The following is a 25,089-nucleotide window of genomic DNA, read 5'->3' as shown; positions in this document are numbered from 1 at the left end:
AGGCAGTAATCCACTGTTGGCCTGGCACATCTGAGGTGGGTGGGTTTAAACTAGCCAGGGACCTGTGGTGAAATCTGTGTTAATCCTTCATTCGTTGGTTCTTGTGTTGGTGCTGTTGTGTGTCCTACAAAAATATAAATGGCAATTGCACATATAAGAAAACATGCGATCTGGTCAAAGTTTTAAAGTGTATTTTATATTTATAGCCTTTATAAGCAGAATATTAAAATTACGGTATTACACGCAGTATTGTTTGAAGGTGTTTAACACATCTTTTAGTATTTTGACTCCCATTTCAGCAATGTAACCTCTAGACAACGTTCCATCGTGATTAAGCATCTTTTTCCCCTGCTCATTTCCATCAGTTTTTAAATTCTTCGGTGCTAATCTGTTGCAGGTGTATGGCCATCAGAAGAAGTACTGGCCTATTACTGCCTGAAGAACCGCCACATGTTCAGGTAAGTCTCACTGTGCCTGGCCTGTGCTCCCCTGCACACTGCTGTATTGATAGCTGCTGACTGACTGTGTTGATTGAGGTTTAGTACAAAGGGCTCTCGGTGCCCCCCCAACTCCCCACTCCCTGCTCTCCGCTTCAGTCGTCCTGCTGCCTGTGGGCGCAAATACTGCAGTGCAAGCTCCTGGCTGGGGTGAAAGGCATCTGAGACTTTTGATTTCCACTCAAGGCGTTATGTTGCTCTTTGATTTCCTTTTTTTCCAGAAAGCAGGAGTGAAGAAAAAGAGGATCGATTGGTTTTCATTCTGAAGGTCAGGCGAACACTGGTTTGCAAATAAGACAGCATTTTAAGAAAGACCTGCAAGGTGGTTAGGGACAAGGGGAGTTGGACCTTAGCCCTTGGGGGGAATGTATTTTGTCTGTGCTCATTAACCTTTCTAGGTACATTTCATGCACACATCATATAAAAATAAAGTACAGTAAGTGATGAACTGCCTGTCTTCTTAACCCTTTTTTCTCAGCCCCCTTGACACTCTATTTTACCAGTCTAGTGATTCGGGTACTCCCAGAAATTCTCATTTGACATTTGTGGGCATTGCATTAAGAACAGTTTTTGTCCCGTTGATAGGATTTAAGCCAGAAAAGGATGAGCTTCACTGCATGAGATTAATGTTTGTGGGTACTGTTCTGTTATGGCCAGGGCAGGGAAAATGTGTTTAAAACATAACAGCAAGAAACACTCTGCAGAGTGACATGAAACAGGAACACGGGGCGCTGTGGATACGAGAGACGTGTGTGTGTGTGTGTGTGTGTGTGTGTGTGTGTGTGTGTGTGTGTGTGTGTGTGTGTGTGTGTGTGTGTGTGTGTGCGTGTGAGACATGCTCCAATGTGCCACCTCTGGGAATGATGGATTTCATAATGTTAGCTTCAACCAGTACACCCTGCTGCTGTCACTTGTCTTCACTAACCCCCTCTTCAAACTTGCTGGAGACACTCAAGAAAAGCAACAGATTTACTGAAAGCTCTAGGATTTCAACATATCACTGGATTTTTTTTTATCCCTTTAAGAGACTGTACAGCCAAATAGCTACCTGTCAGTAGCCCTTTGTCCTAACTGATGCTTATACCAGAACCATTGTGCACATTAATTTTTAATTGCTCATTTTACAACAATGTGGCTTCATTGTTGAGTTATTTTTTCTTATGCTCATGGAAGGTTCAATATTGTAATGAGTTTCCCATATTTAAAAAAAAAGAATACCAGGATTGTCGTCTATTAACATTAAGGATACACTAAAGAACATGTGTAACGTGCTTCACTGATGAATGCATTGCTTAAACCACAGGCATATTTATGAAGCACTCTACTTAAACCATAAAAAAAACAATTTTATCCTGAAGGTTTGTGTGAAAATAAAAAAATTGTGTTTCCTCTATTCCTGGAAAATTAGTGGCCTTAAACTTTGTTAAAAGTATTTGCCTTTTCTGTTTAGAATCATAAACTCTCACAGCTCCAATAAAAAGAACAATTGTTGTTGCTCATATTTAACAATTTATTGCCAAAGAAAGTCAGAACTACACTAAATACAATCGATTCCAATGCCCTCAGTTTGTTTCTTCAAGTTCACTTTGGAGCTACCTGAATGCTGCTCTGGCCACTGGTCCTGGAACTCATCCACAGTGGAATGATGGACTGTGCCCAGATTTTTGGCGATGTGAAAGTTGTACTCCCCTCAAAAATGAACATGATTTACCCTTGTGAGTCACAATCAGTCTTCAACTGGCTGGCATAGTATGTCAGGCTTGCTTTTAAAAAGAAATCACATTTTATAAAGGCATGAGACCTTTCCACTGTCCTCTGTACAATATTCTAGCTGTTAAGCAGCTGTTTTAGTTGGTTCTAGACTCTATTCTTAAGGGTCGTGGGTTCTAATCCCAGGTTGGATACAGCTGTTGTTCCGTTGTTCAAAGTACTTTGCTCAGATTGCTTTTGTAAATGTCATACATTATAGAAGGGTCCCCAGTTTGTCTCTGTAAATCAGAATTTGCTTTCAATTGACTTATGTGGTAAAATAAAGGAACCAAATAGTATTTTCTATCTTGGTATTTTCTGCCTTTTTATTGTTTTAAATGTGCTTTTTTAAATTTTACTCATTCAAAGGGGCATCATTTGCAAGGCATGAATTAGCATTTGATTGATTCCCATTGAACTAGTACAGTGCTGACAGAGTGCAAGAGGCATCTGCCCCTGGGCCCATGAGCAGGGCAGCCCAGCCCATTGCCTGCAACTAATAAAAAGAAGGAGCAACAAAAGCTGCAGAAAAAGGACACCTTGTCAGATTTCGCTTTATCTGCTTCTGTCAGCCTAGTGGTATAAATGTTGCAGGAAGGGCTAATGAGGCAGCCCCCCCCTGTCGCCACTGCTTTGTGACTTTTCTTCCTCGTTCTCACTCTGATAAAGACAGCCAGCAGAAGATGGTCTGGCAATTCTTCCCCACTTCCTGGATGTTCCTGTTGTGCCTCAGCTGCCAGATGGTGTATTTGTGTGTGAGTGATATGCAATTGGGCCCGAAAGCTTGGACACCCATCTATATCTGACATTTTTCAAAAGTAAAATGGTTGTGTAAAAGAAAAAATGTCAAATGCCAGTCCTCTTTTTTAAAAAATAAAGAAAAATACTTTCCCTTCAGGGATTCCTGTTAAAGACACAAAAATATATCACTGGGCACTCTGGAATAACATTGGGCTCCCCACTGTGAAGATTGAGTTATTGGCAGGTCGTTAATTTAGTGTGACAGAGTAGTACGTTGTCATGCGTTGCACAACACACAAGCTGAATTAACATTTCCTCCAGTTTTCTTTATATTCCATAAGCAGCTGATCAGTTACAGGTACTGATATTTAATTTCTTCTTCTCCTGTAATTTTAGGGATGTCACTGTGTGTGAGTTGGGTGGAGGGATGACCTGTCTGGCTGGACTTATGGTAAGCTCTGCTTTTAAAAAAAAAAAGAAGTAAGAATCATAACATAAATTTACACAAAGAAAAGCCCCTCTAAAGCACCATAATTTCACCAACGCTGTCTCACAGGTACACATGAGAAGACACGTGCACTGACACACACACTGAACGATTTCACAAGGTGCTGGAAGAGAAAAAGCCCTAAGTACCACTTCCAAGTGACAGGTTTGGGGATTGTCAACTGCATCAGCCGAGGTCAAGCTACCGAGTCTTAAGAGACCCTCCAGATTGACTGGCTTTCGAATCATATTGATTTGATGGTTGCTTCAGATGAGCAAAAGCATTTTATCTCGGTGTAGTCAATATCTCTTGTTGTGACATTGCAGGCCGCCAGTGGAACCTTTTCTTCTCTTGCCGCCATTTGTACAAGCACCTTCTCTCTCTTTTTTCTTTCTGTCTCTGGAGCACCTCCTCTCCTTTTTTTGGCCCATGTTTCAGCACCAAAATCTGTTTCAATTAACCCTGGGCTGTTTTGTTGCATAGCCCATCTCTGACCACCAGGCAATCAGAGTGAAATTGACATTGAGAAAAATATTTGATATAATTGGAATAACGGACTCTGTAATGTATGTATTTTAAAATATCAATCTCTTCTTGGACATATATATCTACTTTATGCATTATACTATAATGTATACATTCTATTTCAATAATGCAATATAATATTTATTCTATGTGGATATATGCTGTAAATAGGGAGAAATACTGTAGAACTACAGACACGTGGAAAAGATCACTAGCCTTTATCACAAATGGAAATTCAGTGTCAGAACAATGTAGAAATGTCAACTTTCATTAGATAAACAATATATAACAATTAACAGCTGTTAAGATTTCTCTTGCTTTAATTGTAATTAGGGTGTTGTGATGTTTAGAGGCCCTCTGTGGGTGTTTGTTTTTAGCCCTTTGCTTTGAAACCCACTGAAGACGTGCAGACAGGACAGGAGTCTGACCCGGAGTTGAGCTGAGCTGTCCCCAGGTCATGATCTTTAACTGATCCAGTTTACTGGGCAAAACTCTGCAGCGCTTTGTCTGTCATGAGCTGCAAGCGTCAACCAGTGAAAAGGGGTCTCAGCAAGATTAAATGCTGAAATCATTTGCAAGGTTTCTCTCCTGTCCAGTGGCCAGTGTTGGTAAGGAGGCCTGTGCTAAAATTGAGCCTGACTTGAATGAATACCCTACTGTACCTCTCGACCCCCTTTACTCTTGCTTACTGTCACTCTGCATAGGTCCAAGGCAATGTGCATATGTGGGTGACAGTGTACACTGCAGAGGGAAAAAAATAACTGCACAATTAAAACATCTCAATACAAACTCAACACAGCAGTGCGTGTTGATAGATGATAAATGACCAATGAACCGGCCAGCCAAATTTTCCTGATGATGCCCATCATGGTTTCCTGCATTTGTATACCAGCAAGACTGATCCACGGCTCTAATTAGATTCTTTTGACTTCGGTCAGCCATTGAGGAACCGTCACCAGGCATTCTCTGAGCCCTGTGACTCACTTTTTATGCAGGCACCAATTTTATGTGGCAGGAAAGCGGTTTCTTTTTCTTTTTTTTTATGTCCCACGAATAAAAGCATATTGTTTGGGGTCTGATTGGCATTTGACAAACCTGTCGCGGTGCTATACAGCATTATACAATGTTACAGCCCCAGTGCAGGAGCATGTCAGAGTACGCACAGACACACACCGCACACACACACATTCACTTACACACACAGACAAAGCCATGCATACAAGAAAAGGGAGAGAGAGAGAGAAAACGCAAAAAAAAAATAGCCTTACAAAGCCATCTGCCTGCAATGCAAAGTTATATGAAGGGCATCAGGCAAGCAGACAGAGCAAGCAGAGCGGCAGAGTGACAGGCTTGTATGATGGCTCTGCCAGATAAACAGAAACCCACAAATGAAAGCCTCTCAGAATACCATCATCCGCTGTCACAATGCAATTACCGAACAGAATGATAGCAAGATAGAGGCTCCTCGCAAATGGAATGATAAAAGTATTGACTGATTTGATTGAATGATTAAAATAATGCAGACATAAAATGAAAAAAAAAAAGAAGAAGGAAAGAAAGGAAAAAAGGAGAGTGACCGGAGACTGTTGCAAAAGAGCTAGGTGAGGAAGCAGCAGAATGCCAGCAGCCGGGAGCTGGGGGTGCGCTGGTGTCTCCTCGGGGCTGCCGTGTATTTTTATTCTTACATTCATTTCCCCTCTCTCTCTCTCTTTTTTTTTTCTCAGATCGCTATTTCTGCTGATGCGAAAGAAGTTTTGCTATCAGATGGAAATGAAAAGGCCATCCAGAGTATCCTTGTTCTGCTTTAGGATCAGCTGAGCTTCGTGCTCATGTGCTCATATACTGTCTATAATTACTACAGACCCACAAGTGGTTATTTCTGTTAATGTATTACATTACATATGATGCAATACTGCAGTGCATAACTGCATCCTGTGAACTTGGGGAACCGTAAGAAGGTTTGCAGTATTTTTATGTTTAAACCACAGTATGTGAATATGTACATGTAGGAATATACAGTACGTACAAAACTGCAGTCCACCAACTTAAGTTGCTTTGCATCTTGGTCTGTTTTAATCTGTTTGATTCAATGGAAATGATTTTATTTACTGCAACCAAATTCTACCTTGCATTGGTACTGTTTACAGTATTTACTTGACCTAATGTAAGAGAAAATTAGATGTTAATGTTACAATAATTTTGCTTTCCAATTGCTGTATAGATGAGGTTTTCAATGACATTTGATTATATAGCAATAGCAGTGCACACGCTGCAGTTTTGGCTATACCAGCCATATGGTTTCATGTCCTTTGTAGTGTTCATCTGAGAATGTCCCACTAACAAAGTGTCAGAAAAGGCTGGGTCCACAAAACCTGCCTAAACATTGCAAAATATCTCAATTTGACTTCTTGTGTGGAAATGTTATATTTCACGGTTCTCTCCTGTGTAAATATATACTGTTGGTAGACTAATTTAATGGAATCTGCTAGCTGATACCCATGAAGCATTGCAGGGAGCCAGCGAAGAAATCTGTTGCCTTCTGGAAATTCTTCATTCGTTCTAGAGGGTGTGGGGTTATGTTGACTTTTTTTACTTAATTAGCCAGTCATCTGAAACAGTAGAATTTAATTTCCAAAGGACTAATCTATTTGCAGTTTAGACTGAAATCTGGAAGACCTGTCCCATCCAACTCATCCTAGTGACAGAAATGAAAACTAACTATATGGTAATAAAACATATTTGAAAATGGAAGCAATGAATAAATCCTCATTGTAACCAGCAGATTAAGGATGCTTTAGAAAACTAGGACTCTGGAATTGTGCTGTGAAATATCAGTCAGTCTCTTAAGATAAAAAGAAAGTTGTTTTGCCTCTGTGTCCCTTGGTTTAGTCCATTATTCATAGTTAGAACAAATTACTGTGGTCCTACCAGTCATATGATTCTATTTTCATTAATCTATGCAAATGCCCTATGTCCCTAATTAAGACACAAATCAGAGGATACTGTACAGTTTCTCATGGTATGGTATTCTGCAAGTCAGCCTCATAAAAATCTACCAATATGCGCCTTGACGTTACACACATTAATTTGAGCCTCCTTCAGTTAGATTAATCTACCAGTAAAGTAAACACCTGAAGTCATCAAATGTTCTGGTTTTTATAATAAATATTTATTAACTTCAAACACTAGAAATTAAAGTTGTCAAATTGAGTTGTATGTTAACTTCCTGTCCATTGTTCAGTACGGTATTTTTTCCAGTGACATGCGGGGAGCTCAGGTTAAGGTCTTAACAAACAGTACCATATTAAAATGCTGATAGCAGCTTCTCAAATGTTAATTACTTTGCAACCATCGCCAGTTCCTTAGTTAAAAACAAAGTGAAAGCTTTTAGTGCCTGAAAGAACCAGGAAAATGCAGATATTGTAGTGTTTTGGGTTTAACAAAGGTGCTGAAATGACTGTGGGTTTTTGTAGAATGACTAGGTCCAGTGTAAGTCCTCATATTGAAATTAGAAAGACGTGAACAATAGAATAACTGACTGAAAATATATACAATTTGCTCTCAATTTGTGCTCTAAAGAAAAAAATATTTTATTTGTATGACCATTACAGACTGGACATTCAACATGAAAATAATGGTTTGGTTTTATTTATTTATTTTTAACTTTCAGGCTCAATGGGAGAAATTATTTTGTTCTGTGTAGTGTATGATTGCAGCATTATACTGAGCTTTGCCTTTGAAACTGCACTGTCCATTAAAAATATTTTGTGCATAAGATTGAACAAAAACATTTAGGGAGATCAGCTCTGCATTCAAAACTGAACAAAGGAGTTTTGATTATCACATATAAATAATTTGATGAGTAGAGTCCTTGACTCTATCTTCGCAACAGTGATACATTCTGAACTTATAGCTTGTATTATCCGAATGAAGGTCTGCTCTAATATTTTATATATTTGGCATTGTTGGAGTATGCAAGTTTTTTTTCAAAGAGGAACAATACAAATTTTGACAACATGCTTCGAATTGCAGTAATCTGAATTTTAAAAAGTTAAAAAAAAAACTTGGATGGTCATACAATCTCAGATTATGTGTAAACAATTATAAATGGCTCTTTAAGAAATGTCATTGGATCTTTAAACTGAAAGAGCTATTTTAAAATAGCAACCGTTTTTCTTTTTAGTCATGTGAGGAGTTGTGCTTTTCATCTTTTAGATGTGGAAATGTGAAAAGTCATGTTAAAATACTTCAGAAGCATATTAAAGTCTTTCCATATTACTATATTTTTTAAGCATCACATATAACTGGACATTCTCACATACATAAAAATACAGGTAAACTTTTGAAGCTTCATTGGCCTTAACCTATATTTGCACGACAGTAATCATTTTCAAGGTCTTTGTGGAGGTGATTTATTACAGCAATGTTGTTCACTAATTTCATACCAGTTGTGAGTGTTTAACATTTCTCATGAGCTTATTGAACACCAGGGCCTGAATAAGATTTTTTTTTGTTGATGTTGGGAGAGACCATTATGTCGCGTATATCAAATGATGAAACATTTTTAAAATATCTTTAAAATACTTAGGTGGGCCGAATACAAATTTGGGAACCCTCGGTTCCCTATGCCACTACCCCTCCATCTGAACCATTTATCCTAGCAAATGGTAGTTTAGGTTGTCCGTTAACACATTGAAGACTCAAGGTGTGAAGTCTTATTTTGTAGCTAAATAAAGGATGTAGATGTTTAGAAATATGTTTTGGATATTTAGAATTCCATTGCCAAACAATTGGAAACACCGTGTAACAGAGGTGGTGGGGGAACCAGACAATTTGACTAATTCCTCACTCTAATCCCTGAAATTGCCAGGACATCACTGAAAAAATAACTGCCTCTTATTTAAAAGGGCACAGGAACTCTGATGAGGAAGATACACTTGTGTATTCTTAGGAAATATAAATGTAGGGTATTCTAAACTTCTGAACTGTACTGTATCTCTATGACTGTAAACACAGAAAATGCCACTGGGGCTTTGTGCCTTCTCAGTCAGTCTCCATTTCTCTAGTTTACAGTGTCGGTACAGAAAACTGTTTTGATAGTCATGCCTACTTCTTACACTCTTCTGTCAATGCTAAACAAAGTATTTGGGTGCCGTAATGAAACACATCTGTTTAACCTGATTTGTTTTGCTGTGGGGTCTGTAACATTTTATCCTTCCCCTTTAACTACCTCTAGGGTGAGTTTATTTCTCTGATGGCATCCCTGCATCTGTATGCTGTGAGCCCTTGTCCTTGTTACTCTCAGCGCTAAAACTAGGCTCTGTCTCAACCATTGAAACCGGTTCTGAGAATCAGTATCTACATCACCAACAGCACATCCATTCAGAAATGCATAAATATGTGAAGACTATCAATAGTTTAAAAGAATATTTTTCAAAAGGAAATTATTTTTGTGAAGCTACTTGGAAATAATAAAGAAAAAAATTAAATGATAATTAGGCTGCATTACTTTGGCTGGCTGAGGAGAGAAAAATATAGAAATACAATTGAAAATGAATTTTTGACAAAGACCTTTGTAATAGAGAAAAATATTTGTTTTTTCCTACTAAAAAACAATACACATGGTACACTTCATAATTAGATTCACTGTACTGTACCTGTAAAAGTTTAAATTTTAAGCATCTGAGGATTTAACCCAGCTTTATGAGTTACATTTTATGTTTTTATTCTGAAATGTCCAATAGTTAAAAATCAATCAATATTTTCCCATTAAGTATAATTGATACACGTCACTTTCTCACAGGCAGGAGCTGAGGAGAGACTCTCCTCTGTCTAGAATATGACTTAATTTTGAAGAAAGCACCGTAGGGGAGATATGCAACACCTTTATTGGCCCTGTTGCCTGGTCTCCTGTCTGTGTTCTGCAATCTGCTTTGTTTTAGCAGGATACAGTAAAGCAGGGAGACTTCTGGTCTCTTTGACCTTTCACCCAGGTCACTGCTAGTGATGGGATTACAAGATAAGCCCCTCTTCTCCAGCAGTGACAGCTCAGCTGAGCTATATACATTTTAAAAGGGTACAAGGTGCACATTGAAGAAACTCCAGCCTTTGATCTTTGAATTGGATCTGTGCAACCACTCTGGTTATATATACATATATAGGATTTGTCCAGGTTCTTTGGTTCTAATTAAATTACCTTAAAGCTACAGAGCATTTTATAAATAGAATAGGGTTGCGTCTGTCAAACAAATATACCTTTTTATTATAAATTGAACATCCCTTTGCAAAGTTGCTGATGTGATTTACATGGGCATATTTTCATCCTTTTCATTACAAATGATCCCAAAGTGATCTACGTATAGGGACAGAAGCCAAAATAAGGTGCTGCACCCTCCTGGGTAGGAGGCATTATGTGCCAACAGCCCCATTTCATGGCAGATCAGGTAGATAACAGCAAAGCAGGAACTTTAGATAGGCCAGACTTTATAGGCCCAAGGGTACTTTAGCCAGGACACCAGCATTAATACCACTTCTCTTATAAATGTAACTGTGGAATTTTATTTAACAAGTAGTCATGACCTTGACATATCTCTCTGAAAAATCGCACCTCCTACAGCTTGAGTTCCACTTACAAGAGGCATTGAGGCATTACTCAGGCATTGGCTTTCTTTAGAAATGCTATCCAAAGGAAGATTGCTACCCACTGTTCCACCAGGACTTAAGAGCAGCACCCTGGATTTCCTTAAAGGTGCCCCATCCCTGTCCTGACCAGGCCCAGCCTTGCTTAGCTTCTAAGTTCTCAATTATAGTTATTATAAAAGTTCTCCAGGACCGACCCTTTTCTGTTTTGTTTGTCTGAATATTCTGTAACAGGCTGAGTGTTTTGTTGAGTGTAATTGGACATCAGATACACTTTTAAATAGGTGAATTAAATTCTGTTTCTTGTTCTTGTTTATATAGAATTGAACCTTACAATTCAAGAAAAATAAAAACAGTCTGGAGCAGTGCCTTTTAGTCAGAGCATTGAGCATAGGCCTAAATTTCAGTGTAAATATCGTGTGTTACTTTTGTGAAGAAACACATCAGTAAATATGAACAACAAATGCTGTTTTGCAATGCTTGTACTGTAGCATGCAAGAACTGTGCTTTGCCTTGGTTTTCCACAGTTAGCCCTACCCTGCCATGACATTTTTGATTCACCTCAACTTTGTCTGTGTGTGTATGTGTGGGGTAAAACTTCCATATTTTCTTAACTGACAATCAGATGTGCGCAAAGTCATTGAACTGAACAGAAAGGCTGGCGTTTTCAAGACATCCACTGTGTCAAGCTGGTAAGGCATCAGTATTTAATCCAATTGTTCCATAGTGTTTTAATAGCTCTGAATGCAGCTGTCTCAAGTGCTGCTAGTATACAATGTCATTAATTACAATTTAAAAGAAGAGGATGACCACAAACTTTTTTTCATTTTATTTTAATATGTATAGCTTTATAATGCAGAGATCTAATTTGCACAAAGCATTCGTTTTACATTTTAGGAGATCAGACTAAACAGGAAGTCTGTTTGCTTTTGTAGATCTGATTGATCTGGGGTCAGGGCTGGGTTGCATTGAACTTTGTGTCTTTATACAGTATCTTGTAATGATAATGACTGAACTCTTTAGAGGTGACTCATTCCAGTTCTATGGAGGGCCAGTTTTTCTTAGCCTCTGAGATCTGAGATCTGACTTCATAGTGAAGCTTTATTTTCTCTCGCTGATATACCATTGATGTAGCTTTCATCATAAAATGTGTACAGTACGTAGAGCACAGGTGTACATTCCTGTCCGTGCAAGTACAGATCTTCAGGCTTACTTTACAATTAATGTTTAAGTTCAGGAATATGGCTGTGCTGAATGAAAACTTTTGATTGAAAGCTTTCATCCAGAAATAATTATAAAGGAAACATACAGCACTGGATTCCTTGTTCATAAGTGTAGGGTAGGGATAGGGAACTGGAAATAAAATTAATTATCTCAAAAAGCCATTTTAAAGTTAAACGATATCACTAGTTGTTATTTTTTCTCCTCCTCCTATATTTATGCCATGATGGCAAATTGAAAAAGTAAACATATAATTAGGCTGCATTACTTTGGTTGTTTTTTTTATAGATTAAGCTTCCTGTCAGAACGTGAGATGGGGAGGGTGAAGGTCATGTGCGATTGTATGAGGGTGTTTCTGTTTCTGAAGTCACTGAATAATAGATTTCAACCCCATGCTGGGAAGAAAGATTGTGTTTCCACAAGACATAATTTTTGTTTACTGAGTGTTAATAATTACTAATTAATAATCAGATTTTGTTGTCTGAAATATGGCATCTTTTAAGGAAAGTCAAGTGTTTTAACTAATTGAGTACCATACTTGGGCTGCTCCCAAAGCCAGGTTCTTTTCAGAGTATTTCCCTTCTCAGGTCCAGGCATTGCTGGGTCAGTTTGGATCACACTCTGAACGCAGGAGTAGTTCAGAAATAAGACCTGAATGCCATTGCAGTGTTCTATCTTCATGTAGTGTGGTGTATTCAGAAGCTCTTAGTACAGAGCTGTGTTTTCTGGTTTCTTGTTATAGAAGCACAAAACCAGTATTATAATGCAAGTTGTACGAGTTGTACAGTAAATAACTCTCGGGCTACGAAATGTGTGAAGTGCTTTCTGTTTCAAACCTTACACATGTCCCACTGAAAAGGCCGCTTGCTTCAAGATCAGAGTAGTACCTTGTGAACAGAGCCCTCTGTTCCATTTTTTTCATTTGTTAAAAAAACTGCCACATGATTGGTTTGAATTAAATAAGACTATTTTGAGACTGACAATTTATTTAGCTAAGAAAAGTTAAATGCCTGATAGGTTCCGTGATTTTTTATCTTCTTATTTTACTGTTATGCGTAATGAGAAAACTTGAGCTCAAAATGTATCAGAGGCTTTTTATGGAGAATTTAAAGTCTGCTTTACCCCAGTTTCAGACTTCTAAGTTCCTTGCTAAGAAGAATTTAAAACCCACAGTATTGCATAGTGGCATGGGGTTGAGAACTTCAGCCTCATAGCTCCGGGCCCTAGATTTCATTCCTGCTTGTAGTAAGTGTCTGTGTGGAGTTTGCATGTTCTCTCTGTGTTGACAAGGGTTATCGCCAGGTGACCCACTTTCTTCACACCTCCCAAAGGCATACTGGTTAGGGTTCCCAGAGGGGTTTCTTAGAGGATTTCAGACCTAGGGATGTTCTCAGTATAACCAGTTCTAGTTGTGGGACTATAGAGAAAAAAAAAACAGATTAGCTCAATGGAGTGAAAGACTTCCTTTCATTTCTGGTCTTCATGTTATAATGTACTGAAAATTCTGGGTGGATTAGTGTCCATGTTCTGATAAGTAAATGCACGTGGCAATACTGCTCAAATCAAACCTAGGGTGACGAGTGTTGTTTTCTCTGCTAAGAAAAAAAGCTTGTTCTGGCAGTGCACCGTGTTTCACGGTGTGATCATCAGGTTTAAAACATTACAGACAGGTTTATGAAAGTTATGTTTACTGTGTTATATAATGGCCGTTTGGGATTATTAATATAGAAGAGTTGTATCGCAGCAGTATATACTCAGATCCATTTGATCCCTTAGTGGTAAAATTTTATTTCTATTCAAAAACAGGTCTCTGGCTGTTACCATACTAGAAGGGCTATCCTCTGAGCCTTTTCAGCACTAGTATTCCCCTGTATTTTAAATATTCACTTAGGGGGAGTACAGGGTGCATGTTTTACTATTTAAAAATGTCTTTTATTGTTTGCAGGTAAAATAAAGGCTACAAAAATCAGCACAACTGTCCTTTTTATTTAAGCAGTTATATTAAATGTAATAATAGCAGGAATGCACACCTCTTTAAATAAGGAAGAACTGTGGCTAATTCCTTTTTTGTGTTTGCTTCCCAGCGTGGTGCGATGGGACGATGAGTCTGATGTCTCGGCACTGGAAGGCCATTTTGATATTGTAATCTGTGCTGACTGGTAGGTACACACAGGTCTGATGGAGAGGAGATGAGATGAGAATGAAAAGAATCCAGGGCACTGGACGCCAAGGTCTTATTGCTGCCTGATGGCTCCACAGTGTCAACAAGATGGAACAAAGCCACCTTAACACTGACAAATTAATATTCCTCTCCATGTGACAGTTATCAGATAGTCTTCTATCAGACAGTAACTTCTACCACATTATTTCCCCAAGGCTGAGTTTGAGAGGCATTTCCATTTTTCTGAAATTGCCTCTTTTTCATGCTTCACGTACCAGCAAATGGATGACTTAGGCAAATTGCAAATAATTATGGCTCAGTGAGGAGCAGAGTACAGGGAAAACGAGTGTAGCAACACAAACAGCTCAATTAGCTGAATTCTTATCATAGATCTCCCTACTGATAGAGGAATAGTATTTTTTTTTAAATCCTATACTTTTTTCTCTCCTGGGGCTTCTACATATGTGTTAATGTGAATTCGTTTCATTGCCTATTTGCTCATTACTTGTTTTGTCTCTTTTTTTCTTTGAGATAATTTCCTCGTTCTTGCTATGTGACTGCAGTGGTATATTCTCTATTTCCTGAATCTCAATAATGACTGTGCTGGAGGAACTAGCTATTGGTCCGTGTATATATATTACTGTATATTGGCTTGTATGTAATAGACAGAAAGAAACAAGAAAGGTTATGGTGTGAGTATGTTGTGGTGGACTGAAATCTGTAGCCTATACTTTGATTATCCGTGATACCCCAGATACAGGTGACCACAGTGTAAAGACTAATTATATTACAATTGTATGTTAAAGTTTGAACCTCCTGCTTGTGATTATATCTGAGTACTGTCCTTTGCAACCCTGGACTCAGAATGTGACTTAATTAAGTATTGCTGTGCTTTCCAACTCTTTGTGGCGTGAAAAATTCTTCCCAACACAAACATGTTACGATTTGTTGGGTGCTACTGATGGATTTTCTGTGTTCTGAAACTGAGGAATAAACTTTAGTCTGCAACTCAACCCATTGAAAAAAGTTCAATTGGACTAACAGTCTTTGCAAAGGTTCAGGCCAGTCAAGTGAACCTTAAGGAGAAGCCCAACAATATCATTTTTGAAGGAAAAAGGGAGAATATTTAGGCATTATTCTAAACTTTTTGTGACAAAGCAGAGAGTGTAACGGTCATCTTTCAATAGCAAATGAAGGCCTTGCCATCCTCCAATTGCGTTTGTGTGTCCGTCACCGTCAGACAATCAGAGCTACATGTTTGCATGAACACAGGAAGAGCAAAACCAATCAGAACAATACCTTCACTTGACCTGACATTCTGTGAGAGGTCAGTCATTTTATTTCCCCTGCTATTTCAGCTTGAGTTTCTCCCTGCTCAGATCTGAAATTTCCCATGTTTAATAATAATAGTAATAAAAACATGATAATAACAATAACAATGGCGAAAATCAGTTTTTAAAAAATATTGCAGATTTCAATCATAAAAAATATATTGTGCTTTGATTTATTTTGTACACATAATACATTTCATCCAGTGATTCACACAATGGCGTTTTATTCTGTGTTGTTTCGGTCCTTGGTGCTAGGCAGCTGATAATTGCCAGGAGAAGAGTGATCACTCAGTGATTAACGGTAGGGCTGACGATTACCTGGAAAAGGTCAATAGCTACACTTCTCTTGTTATTAATTATAGTCTTTCAGGCAATCACACGGTAGGGACAGTTTGCATGGGACTGACAGCACACGGCAGCAGAGACTTCATTTAGTGGTTCAGGTTGTATTAAGTGCATTGAGCACTTACACTACACAGAGGGGGAAAAACAACAAAAAACCAGGTACACGCTTTGTATTAAAGTGGGAATAACTAAACGTTCCTGCCTACACAATTGAAACACTCCACTTTCTGGCCATATTCTGTGGCGGCACAAAAGGAGCGTGCCTGCCTTCTGAGGTACTCATTCTCAGATCTGGGATTTGAGCACCACATGTGAAAGTATACCTTTATAAACGTATCATTGTTTGTGCTTTTACCATAGTTTTGCTATATTTTTAGCTAAATTTTTTACCAAGTTTTAAAATGACTCCACTGTGCTTTTACCAGAGCAGACCACAGAAACAATTGTACATTACACTAAACTTTGCTTAGAAACATTTATGATGGTATTCCTAGGGCGGAAGTATTTGGAAGCTGTAGGAATCCACAGCACAATTTTGAAAAACCATGGTAGAAATGCAGCATGAATTTTTATAAGGGTCATGCCAACACAGAAACGACAAACTATCTGAGTTTAGGTTGGTGTCTGAGAGGAGACACAGAAAGAAAAATGGAGATTAATAATGTTATGAATAACAAGCATGTAACAGATGCTTAATCCCTGAAAATGATTTAATAAGGCTTATGGAGTAATTAGTAAGGTTCCCTAAGTTTACAGTTAAAAAATGTTCACTCAGCTACCATATGGTCAGTCTGCATTATTAAACTGTCTGTTATTCCTGTTATCCCTCTGTTCAACAGTGAGACAGTTTTAACCTGCTTTCAGGAACTGTTGCTCTTATTGCCTCAACATGATATTGCTAAAAAATACAGTGTGGAGGCAGACGAGCCGGTTCCTGTTTAAATTTGCACTCAATGTCACGCAGGGGGCACGGAGCAGAACTACATTTGATGTTTCTGACTGAATAATGCTTTTTTCTTTGGTACTTTTTTTTTATATGGTTGTGTTCAAGGCTCCGGACAAACAAATCCAGAGGAGGACAGCTCATTTTTAGTGGAATGTATTCTGGCCATACGTGGCCCATATTAAAAGTAAAGTAAGAATTAATTAAAAGTAAGAATAACAAAATTTGCATATTGATATATTTTGCATTTTATATACTGTAATGGACAGCCATAGTAGCAGTCTTCAGGGTTAATTGGATAGGTGAATTTGACACTGTATTTACTGTTTATTAAATGGGAGGAATACGTATGTTAGATTTTTCTACTGCTATTGAGTATTTTCTGAATTCCTCACTAACTATGGGAGAACAGTTGCATAGAGCTAACAGTTGCATAGAGATTTTTGAGAGCTAAAGATCATTTTTGTGTACCAACTGTGGTGCACTGGAATAATACCTAACAATCACTTTATCTGCTCACCTTCTGTCTGATAAAGCCAGTATTGTGGACATGTGCATTAAACAATTACATTTTTAAAATTCATAGGTCTCTATAATCCTTTTGTTTAGGAAAACAGGAGCAATAGCGGGGCAGTTTTAATTATTTTTTACTTATTTACATTTTTAACGAAGCACACTTCATTTTCCATGGTACTAAATAGCAAGTAATTAAAAAACAAAAATTAAAAAAAGTTCTGCATCCAAACAGGTAGGCTAGATGAAATAAAATAGTTGAAACTCTTGAAACAACTCACACAAAGGAACCATTTGGCTCAGTTTCATTACTTAAGTATCTTTCTAATTTTAAACCTTGAATTCCAATATAGCTAAGTCTGCTTGGCTAATATCACTTTTGGCACGTCTGGTCAGGTCGTCTAAGCTGCCCATGTGGGGGCATTCTGTTAAACCCCTTTGTCTGTGTCCCTGGAAGGCCACACTGGAGTTTCTTAATCGGACTGAAGGAAGGCACTGTCCTTTCCCCACAGTGCTCTTCTGGGTTTCCTTGGCTAGGAATCTGGAGTCAGCCAAAGTGAGGACCGTCACTGCAACTGTGCATCACCGGTGAAGCACAGATCTCTTAGTCTCCAATCTACTCACTCAATCACTTGATCTGCAGATGGTCCCAGCCATCTCTTCTGATGAATACACGTGCGCACAAACTCGCAGGCGCTCAGTTGTTATCCACAATAAGCTGGGAGCACCGTTTATCTAATTGTTTATTTACTCAATATAAAGGAGACCCTGCTTTTGTCCTTCACCGGAGCTTGGAGGGGCAGGGGGAGCTTATTTTTAGAAATCATTTCATTTGATAAAAAGCATTTCATCAATTGGGGAGAAAGAAGAATTAGTACTGTGGAAAAAAAAATCACAGCGAAACAATCAAACAAACCATGGAGACACATACAAAAAAGAAGGTATTACTCACTAATCGTCAATAACATGAATCATCTGATTAAAATAAGCAGCTAAGCAACACCATATGATTTCGGCAAGTAATTTAGTAAATGCCTTCCTCACCCAATATTAGAATGGATACTTCAGGTTTCATTGCACAGATGAAGTTAATGCGGGCCGGATTAGACCAGATTAAGTATGAAAGTCAGGTCAGAGCAGCAGCCATTAGATTGGGAGACACTGGGCTTCTCCGTAGCTTAGATGAGCCTCACATATGGATGCTCTCCAGATTATACGGGTGAGGCAAGGTACTGCCAAGAAAATTAGAGTCAAATATTGCTCTTCAGACAAATTGTGGAATAACTTAGATTGGTTCCCTACAACCCCCCCTCCACCACTGCCACCATATTGTTGATATTCTCACCATGTCATCCTATTTTGTACTTGAAGGATAACAGAGGGGAGACTCCATAAGAAGGTTTTCGTTAATATACTTTTGTAATGCACTACCCTGGCTATTTATAAAGGCTTAAGTAGCCTGTTTTCCCAGACCAGCATGACACAGGCAGTCTCTTAACCACCCTGAAGGATGTGCTTGTGTATTGTTTTTGGTTCGGTAATAGGAACACTTCGCCAGAGGGGGTGCAGAGCCTTTCATTTCAAAGCACCGACACTGAAATTTTCGTGTTGGGGTTAGGTGGTTGATTGGCAAGTCGTTGGAGGTTCCTTTTTTCCCCTCTGAGTTTTTTTTGTATTTTGTTCTCACAGGTTTATCACTTACATCGCTTAAGAGTTCTCTGTGATGCTCCCTGCTACAAACCTCTCAGCAGGCATTCGCTGTGTTCCCGACTCTCTCAAACATTCATGATTGCTCACCATGCCACGCGTGTCAGTCAGTATTCATAAAATGGTACTACCATCAAAAAAAAAAAAAGGAGACACATAAAAATGGGGCTCGGGGAGAAAAAGCACTTGCCGGTTTTCTTTTTACATGTGGAGGTGTGGTTTTTCTAACAGGGGCGGCAAAGTGGAGTTGAGACCAGGGAGTGGAGGAAATCGAAGTGCAGAGACACTGTAGAACAGCAAGTGTGCTGCAGGAAGAGTCACAGTCTGCAACCTTTTTTGGTTGAAACGCCATTGTTAAAATGTGACCTTCCACTTTCCAAACAGGAGCCTATTAAGGAAGGGAAAAAAGAAACGGCTTGTGTGTTTGGAGAGTTATGACCTTAAAATATTTAAAGAGGTCATTTCCAAATTTATCTTTGGAGTTTGCTCTCCACGTCGTATTTTACGTGAGTGGAAGCAGTTTTTTCAAACAAATGAAAATGGTGGCAGAGGAGAACTTCACCCCCAAATGTTCTGCTGATTCTTCAAAGGCAATTAAAGGTCCCATGAATTCAAATGTTCTTTTTGCAAAAGACTTGAAATTATCCTTAGCTTTTAAAATGCTTTTCTTTTCACCATGTATTGATCAGGATTGATTAGGGAGTCATTTATTCAAATGTCATTTCAATGTAAAATGTTTATCACAACTTTGATGTCAACATTTTTAAACCATTTCTCAAACCTACACTTCTTCATGTTATTATTGCCACCTGCATTGTTAGTTGTCTTAAATAGTCCTTTTGTGGAAAAAAACATTGAAACTCATGGGTTACTTAACTTTTTGTCAGTGGTATACATTCACAACAACCACAAAGGAAAAGATTTCAAACATAGTTAAACATAGAGTGCACTATTATTATTTCAAGATTATAGAATGCTACTGCTGAATATACCGTGTCAAGAGAAAGAGTGTGGTTGTAATATTAATATCTTACAGTTTCAGGACAAGTCAGCTTAGCTTCCAAATATGACAGGAGCAACAGTTCATGCATGTCAAACAAAGATTTCCTGATCTGAGCTTTTTTTCCACACCGTTATTTCTGCAGAGATACCACAGCAATGCACAACAATGCCCGAGGCCTCTGTGCTGTACAAACCCTTATTACACGTTCAGTAGTAATATAATTAGATTGACGTGTCTGCCCACGATACTAATGGAGACGACATTGCTATAATTATGTTAAAGATACTGGGAGCAGCTTCTCATGCTGCTCTATGGATGCGAACTGGGTAGTGTGTCACATTGACCAGATTCTCTGGAATCAATACGTCACTTGCACTGTCACAGCAGTTTATATGAACTGTAATAACTCAATGAATGTGTAATTTAGGAAATTGCACTGGAGAGGCATTATATGAGTGGGACTGTGATACAGCAGTTTTGTAACATGCACTGTCATGGCCTGGCAGGTGTTTTTTCTTCCTTCATTGTGTGGAGGTCAGAGAAACGTGATGTATTTTACCTAGTGCCCTAATCTATTCTACCTCAGCAGCTCTTTCCCTGTCCAACTTGATTGAATTAATTGGATCTGGTAAAGACCTGTTTACAAGTAAAGGCATTGGTTTGAATTAAACATATTCTGCAGAGAATAATTCAACATCATGGTTCTCTGCAACACTCCTTGCCACAGGGGTGTTCAGATGTCAGTACCTATTTCCCTTCACGTCACTCATAAGGACTGGCAGAGCCCATTGCCTTGCACAGATGACTACACCGTATTCTTAATAGACCTCTTTAGTGACACATCTCCATGTAACCCTCTGCCTTTGCCCTTTGCACTCTGGTCATAATGAAGATAATCAAGTGACTCTGATTTAGGTCAAGTCAAGCTGGTCTTTTAAACAAATCTTTCAGAACAAGAAGGACTGTATCTATCTGACCCTTACTTCCAGCTTTTTCAGTGTGACCATGTTAGTTATAAAATAGAAGAGTTAAAAGCAGAGGCTAATAAGAGAGAGGCCTTCTAAATGGCAACAGAGACGTTGGCTAGCTTCTTTGAAATTATGGGTATCCTTTAGCTTTAAACATGGTCCTTCAAAGTAGCATAGATTATGTGTAAGCTATGGAGGAGTTACGTTCTGTGTGCGTCATGCAAGTGAAAAATAGAGTCTCTCAGCCCATCCGTTCCTGTCCAGTACTCTGTGCTCAAAGCTGAGAAGTATAATTACTAGGTCTTGAGTTAAAATTGCTTGCTATCCAATTGGCCATTCATACATCACTTGCCTTGTATAATAATCATTATTTTAAAATAAAGAATGCATATCGCTTCTAGGATGTAGTAGGGAAAATTACTCCTGATATATGCACATTAATGGCTTGTGCAACTTTCCTATGTTACTGTAGACTATTCAAAATAATTGCATTACAAATTCAGCTACTCTGACATACTAGATGTATCAGGTTAACTTCTCATGAAATTGAAGAAAAGGAAAGAGGGATTTATTGCTGATATTTCCTCATTGAGACCATTTGCATATGGAAGGTCATTGACTAATGTGACTGGAAACTTTCCCCTGATTCCACAGAAGGTATGTAGAGATTTGGATTATCTGGATCTGCTTGTATTGTTTCATTTAATGAAATTACTTGTGAACTAATTTATTATAATATTGGAATATTAAGAGTGCACCACGCACTTCAATTTTAATTTGAGTAACACCACCAGCGCACGTCAGTAGGATGTAATGGGCTTGTGTTGGCATTACTAGAATTAAATAGAGCCCATTTTGTTGTTTTATCTGATTGCTAATGCAAAGTATATTTTCAGTAGCTTATGGGGTGCAATGAAGTGAGAGGTAATGTCTTTCAATGATATTTACCCTGTTCATTTCCTCATCGACTTGCGCTCTGTGGAGGACTGAGTGCTTCTCAACCTAGAATTACAATTTTACTGTTGGCATTCTCTCTTTTGTCGAGCTTTTAAGCCCCTTCGACACGGAAAGAAAGACTGTTTCAGAGAGTAGCTTTGGAATTTAGTCTCCAGAAGCACAACGCTGCTGGTTTTGTGAGGAGATGGCTGCTGAATTTGAAATTTCGGGATGAAATTAAACATAAGGGTTTGAACTTTTATTTGTCATAGGTAAAATTGCAAGATACAAATTAAAATAAAAGAAAATGTGTTGTTACAGAATCATGGATAGGATTGCTTTATTTGGATGCAGTTATCCATGAATTATTTGAAATCCAATTATTCCTAATAAAAGCTGCAACATCCCAGAGGCTATGCTGGAAACAAAGTGTACAAGACAGGACTGCACTCTAGATAGGATGCCAGTCCTTCATAGAACATGGTCCACTATTTCAGTCGTATGGACAGGACTGCACTCTGGACTGTCTGTGCTACTGTAACTGTCACACCAGTGTGCCACTCACTGCAGTCATATGGAGTGTGATTGGGTAGTTGGTCCACATCCTTGCAGTGCTTCCCTTTCAAACTTCACCTTTTTACACCAGGCAATATTGTTCTAACATTCATCCCATATCTCCGATGAGCCCTTGGGGCCACTCACCTCTATTTAGATACCAATCAGATGACGCAAATAATAACATATTCAGAAGTCAGGACCACAGAATACATTTTAACATTCCCTGATTCTTGATATAACTGCTAAGCTGACTTTCAAGCCGTGCAATTGAGAAAGACGGATATGAGCAAGAAAGGTTTTAAATTTGGTATTTTATAAATAGAATACACATACATACACGTAAAGTATGAATTGAGTGACATAAATGAGATCATAACCAGTCACTGCTGTAGATTAATTCCTTAACTGTAACAAATCCCTAATGTTGACCATAGCCTGAACAATACACCTAACCTTAATACTAGGGTTATTTGCATGGGGTATTTTTTCCATTTATAATACTTAATAAATGTATTAACAGTTGTTTTATGATCCATTGATAAGGGTATTTTTCCAACCATAATCTAAAATTTGATCAGGAATTCTTCAGATCAGATTTTTTTTTCAGATCAGTCAAAATTACATTTATGTCCTTGTATTCCATGATTCATTTTTGGAGTGAATGGCAGTTCTTTTCAAATGGTGTTGATTTTATTTAATTCCTCTCGCAGCAGCTGGTGGTTTCAGTGGCTGCTGTTCTGCGTGCCCTCCTGTAGATGGCAGGGCAGCTCGGGCGGGATGTGTGTGTGTGTGCAGTTGTGGAAGGAAAGGGAACAAACGATAAGAAAAAAATACTCTAACTCATGCAAATTGTTTTTCTTCTCTTTGTGGTTTTATTTGTAAACAAATGAAAATAAATAGCCTTCTGCTTATCTTTAGCCCCTATCAATGGAATGCATTTTAATCTGGCTTCTCCTCTTCCCCTCTCAATGTCAGCCTCTTTCTGGACCAGTACAGAGCCAGCCTCGTTGATGCAATAAAGAGATTACTCAAACCAAATGTAAGTGTGTTTCAATTTTCTCTAAAGCACTGGCCTCAGAATAATTAGTCCGCATACAATGATTGAGACAGTAATGGAATGGCAGGATTAATGTCATGTAATACTTTAATACTTATTATGTCCAACTCGAATTGAGTCTTCTAATCTATCTGATGCTTTCCTAATCATAAACTAGGGAACTTCTTATATTTGGCCTTCTGATAAGACCCACGGCGTGTGAAGCAAAGTAAATGAAAAAGCTTCAAAGATAGTATGAGATTACTGTTTATCTCCTGGGTTTTCAAGTATTCGCTTTGATAAAAATGTCTTTATATTAAAAAATGAATACATTCAAGGTTTGCTGTGTTGGCCTCTGTCATTTGTAATCCACTCAGCAGTAACCTTCCTGATCTAAGCACTTCTTTCAAAATTCTTTTTTTTTCCCCTCATTTCCCCTTTCTCACTTCCAGATAGTTACAGCACCGTCTGTCCCACTAGCCAGGTGGGAAAAAGGCCAAGTAAAGTGAAACAGCCTAAGATTGTATCCAAGAAATGAATTACAGGAATAAATGCTATAAAATGAAAGCTATGACAATGCTATGTGTATCCTTTTAATAGAAATCATGGCCTTTGTTAGCTTTTAAAGTATACAGTATATTTTCTGTTTAGTACTGTATGAGAACAGCTCATGTTTTTCATAACTCAGAAATATAATATCATGACTTTATACTGTTCTTTTCACTGACAATTTAGGTTATAATAGTTTAATTGTTACTTAAACATACTTTGCTCACTGTCTTATTCATGTACAAACCAGTTAGACTAAGGTACTTGTAGGAAAATAATAATAGTTGTAAATGAGAGGAAACCATTCGACCCATCTAGTCCCTTTTTAAGTTGTAGCTCATTGACTCAAGGATCTCCTCCTGTAATTTCTTAAAAGAAGCCAGGGCTTCAACAGCATGAATGGATTGACGTATGTCGTGGGGGACATGATTGAGTATGTACCGTGTTACAAACTCCCACAGTCTTCTAACCAAAGAAGTGCTTACTATTCTTGGTTCAAATTCTCTTTAGCATAGTCTCCACTTTTGTCCTTTGTGTTTCATTGCACATTCTGAAGGAATCTGCTGGATTGACATTATCAGGCTTTTGAAGATTTAAAAAATGTTATAGGTCCCCACTTAGTTGTTCTGTTCAAGACTAAAAAGGTTCAGTTCCTCCAGCCTTTTATCATTGCAGGACCAAAACGAAACAACAGCACCTGAAGAACTTAAAGAACTGTTGCCTTGGTCTAGACATGTCAGTAACACGCTGGTGTAGCTCAATAAGAGCTGACTTGGAATGAAAACTTGCAGACATGAGTGTTCCTCTAGGACCAGGGCTGGACACCACTGCTGGACTGTCTCAGTTACCTTGTGTTTGATCAACCTGTGAAGTATGACTTGTGGGTGGACTACATGCCTGACCTTCAGGTATTCAGAATTCCCCCAAGCTCTTTATATGATCAGAATCCCACAGGCAGATCTTCTCATACTTTTTTTGTCCACCCTTTGTCCACAAACCTGTTTGACAGCACTGACAGGTGTCAGGTGAGCGGTCTTGCTGCTTCCTTGCTGCGTGTTGTAAGGGAGAGCAAAGTACAGCTTTTGTGCTGTTAGAAAAGATCATCCTTTATTACAAAACAGAATCAGTGCACACACCTCTTATCTGTAATGAATGACTTACCACCTTCCAAAACAATCAG

The 25,089-nt window shown here is 38.4% G+C and overlaps 1 protein-coding gene across 4 annotated transcripts in view; it reads left to right on the top strand.

Moving 5' to 3' along the window:
• Positions 1–25,089, top strand: part of camkmt (calmodulin-lysine N-methyltransferase) — a 129,847-nt gene that overhangs the window by 89,896 nt on the left and 14,862 nt on the right. For 3 of the 4 annotated variants that reach the window (XR_015927928.1, XM_088610081.1, XM_088610080.1), the window contains exons 4-9: positions 398–458; positions 3,384–3,438; positions 5,724–5,787; positions 11,264–11,330; positions 13,944–14,018; positions 23,300–23,363. Coding sequence is in view for 2 of the 4 variants with exons in the window: in XM_088610081.1 (XP_088466207.1) it covers positions 398–458; positions 3,384–3,438; positions 5,724–5,787; positions 11,264–11,330; positions 13,944–14,018; positions 23,300–23,363 (386 nt within the window). In the remaining 2 variants the exon portion in view is untranslated. Of the gene's footprint in view, positions 1–397; positions 459–3,383; positions 3,439–5,723; positions 5,788–11,263; positions 11,331–13,943; positions 14,019–23,299; positions 23,364–23,812; positions 24,818–25,089 lie in introns of all 4 variants that reach the window. The other variant, XR_015927929.1, reaches the window with a different exon arrangement.

The sequence above is a fragment of the Lepisosteus platostomus genome, chromosome 17, assembly GCF_059453375.1.
Source record: "Lepisosteus platostomus isolate fLepPlt1 chromosome 17, fLepPlt1.hap1, whole genome shotgun sequence".
In the NCBI taxonomy this organism is placed as follows: Eukaryota; Metazoa; Chordata; class Actinopteri; order Semionotiformes; family Lepisosteidae; genus Lepisosteus; species Lepisosteus platostomus.
Note: the sequence above shows the minus strand (reverse complement) of the source record. Positions and strands in the feature narration are given on the sequence as shown.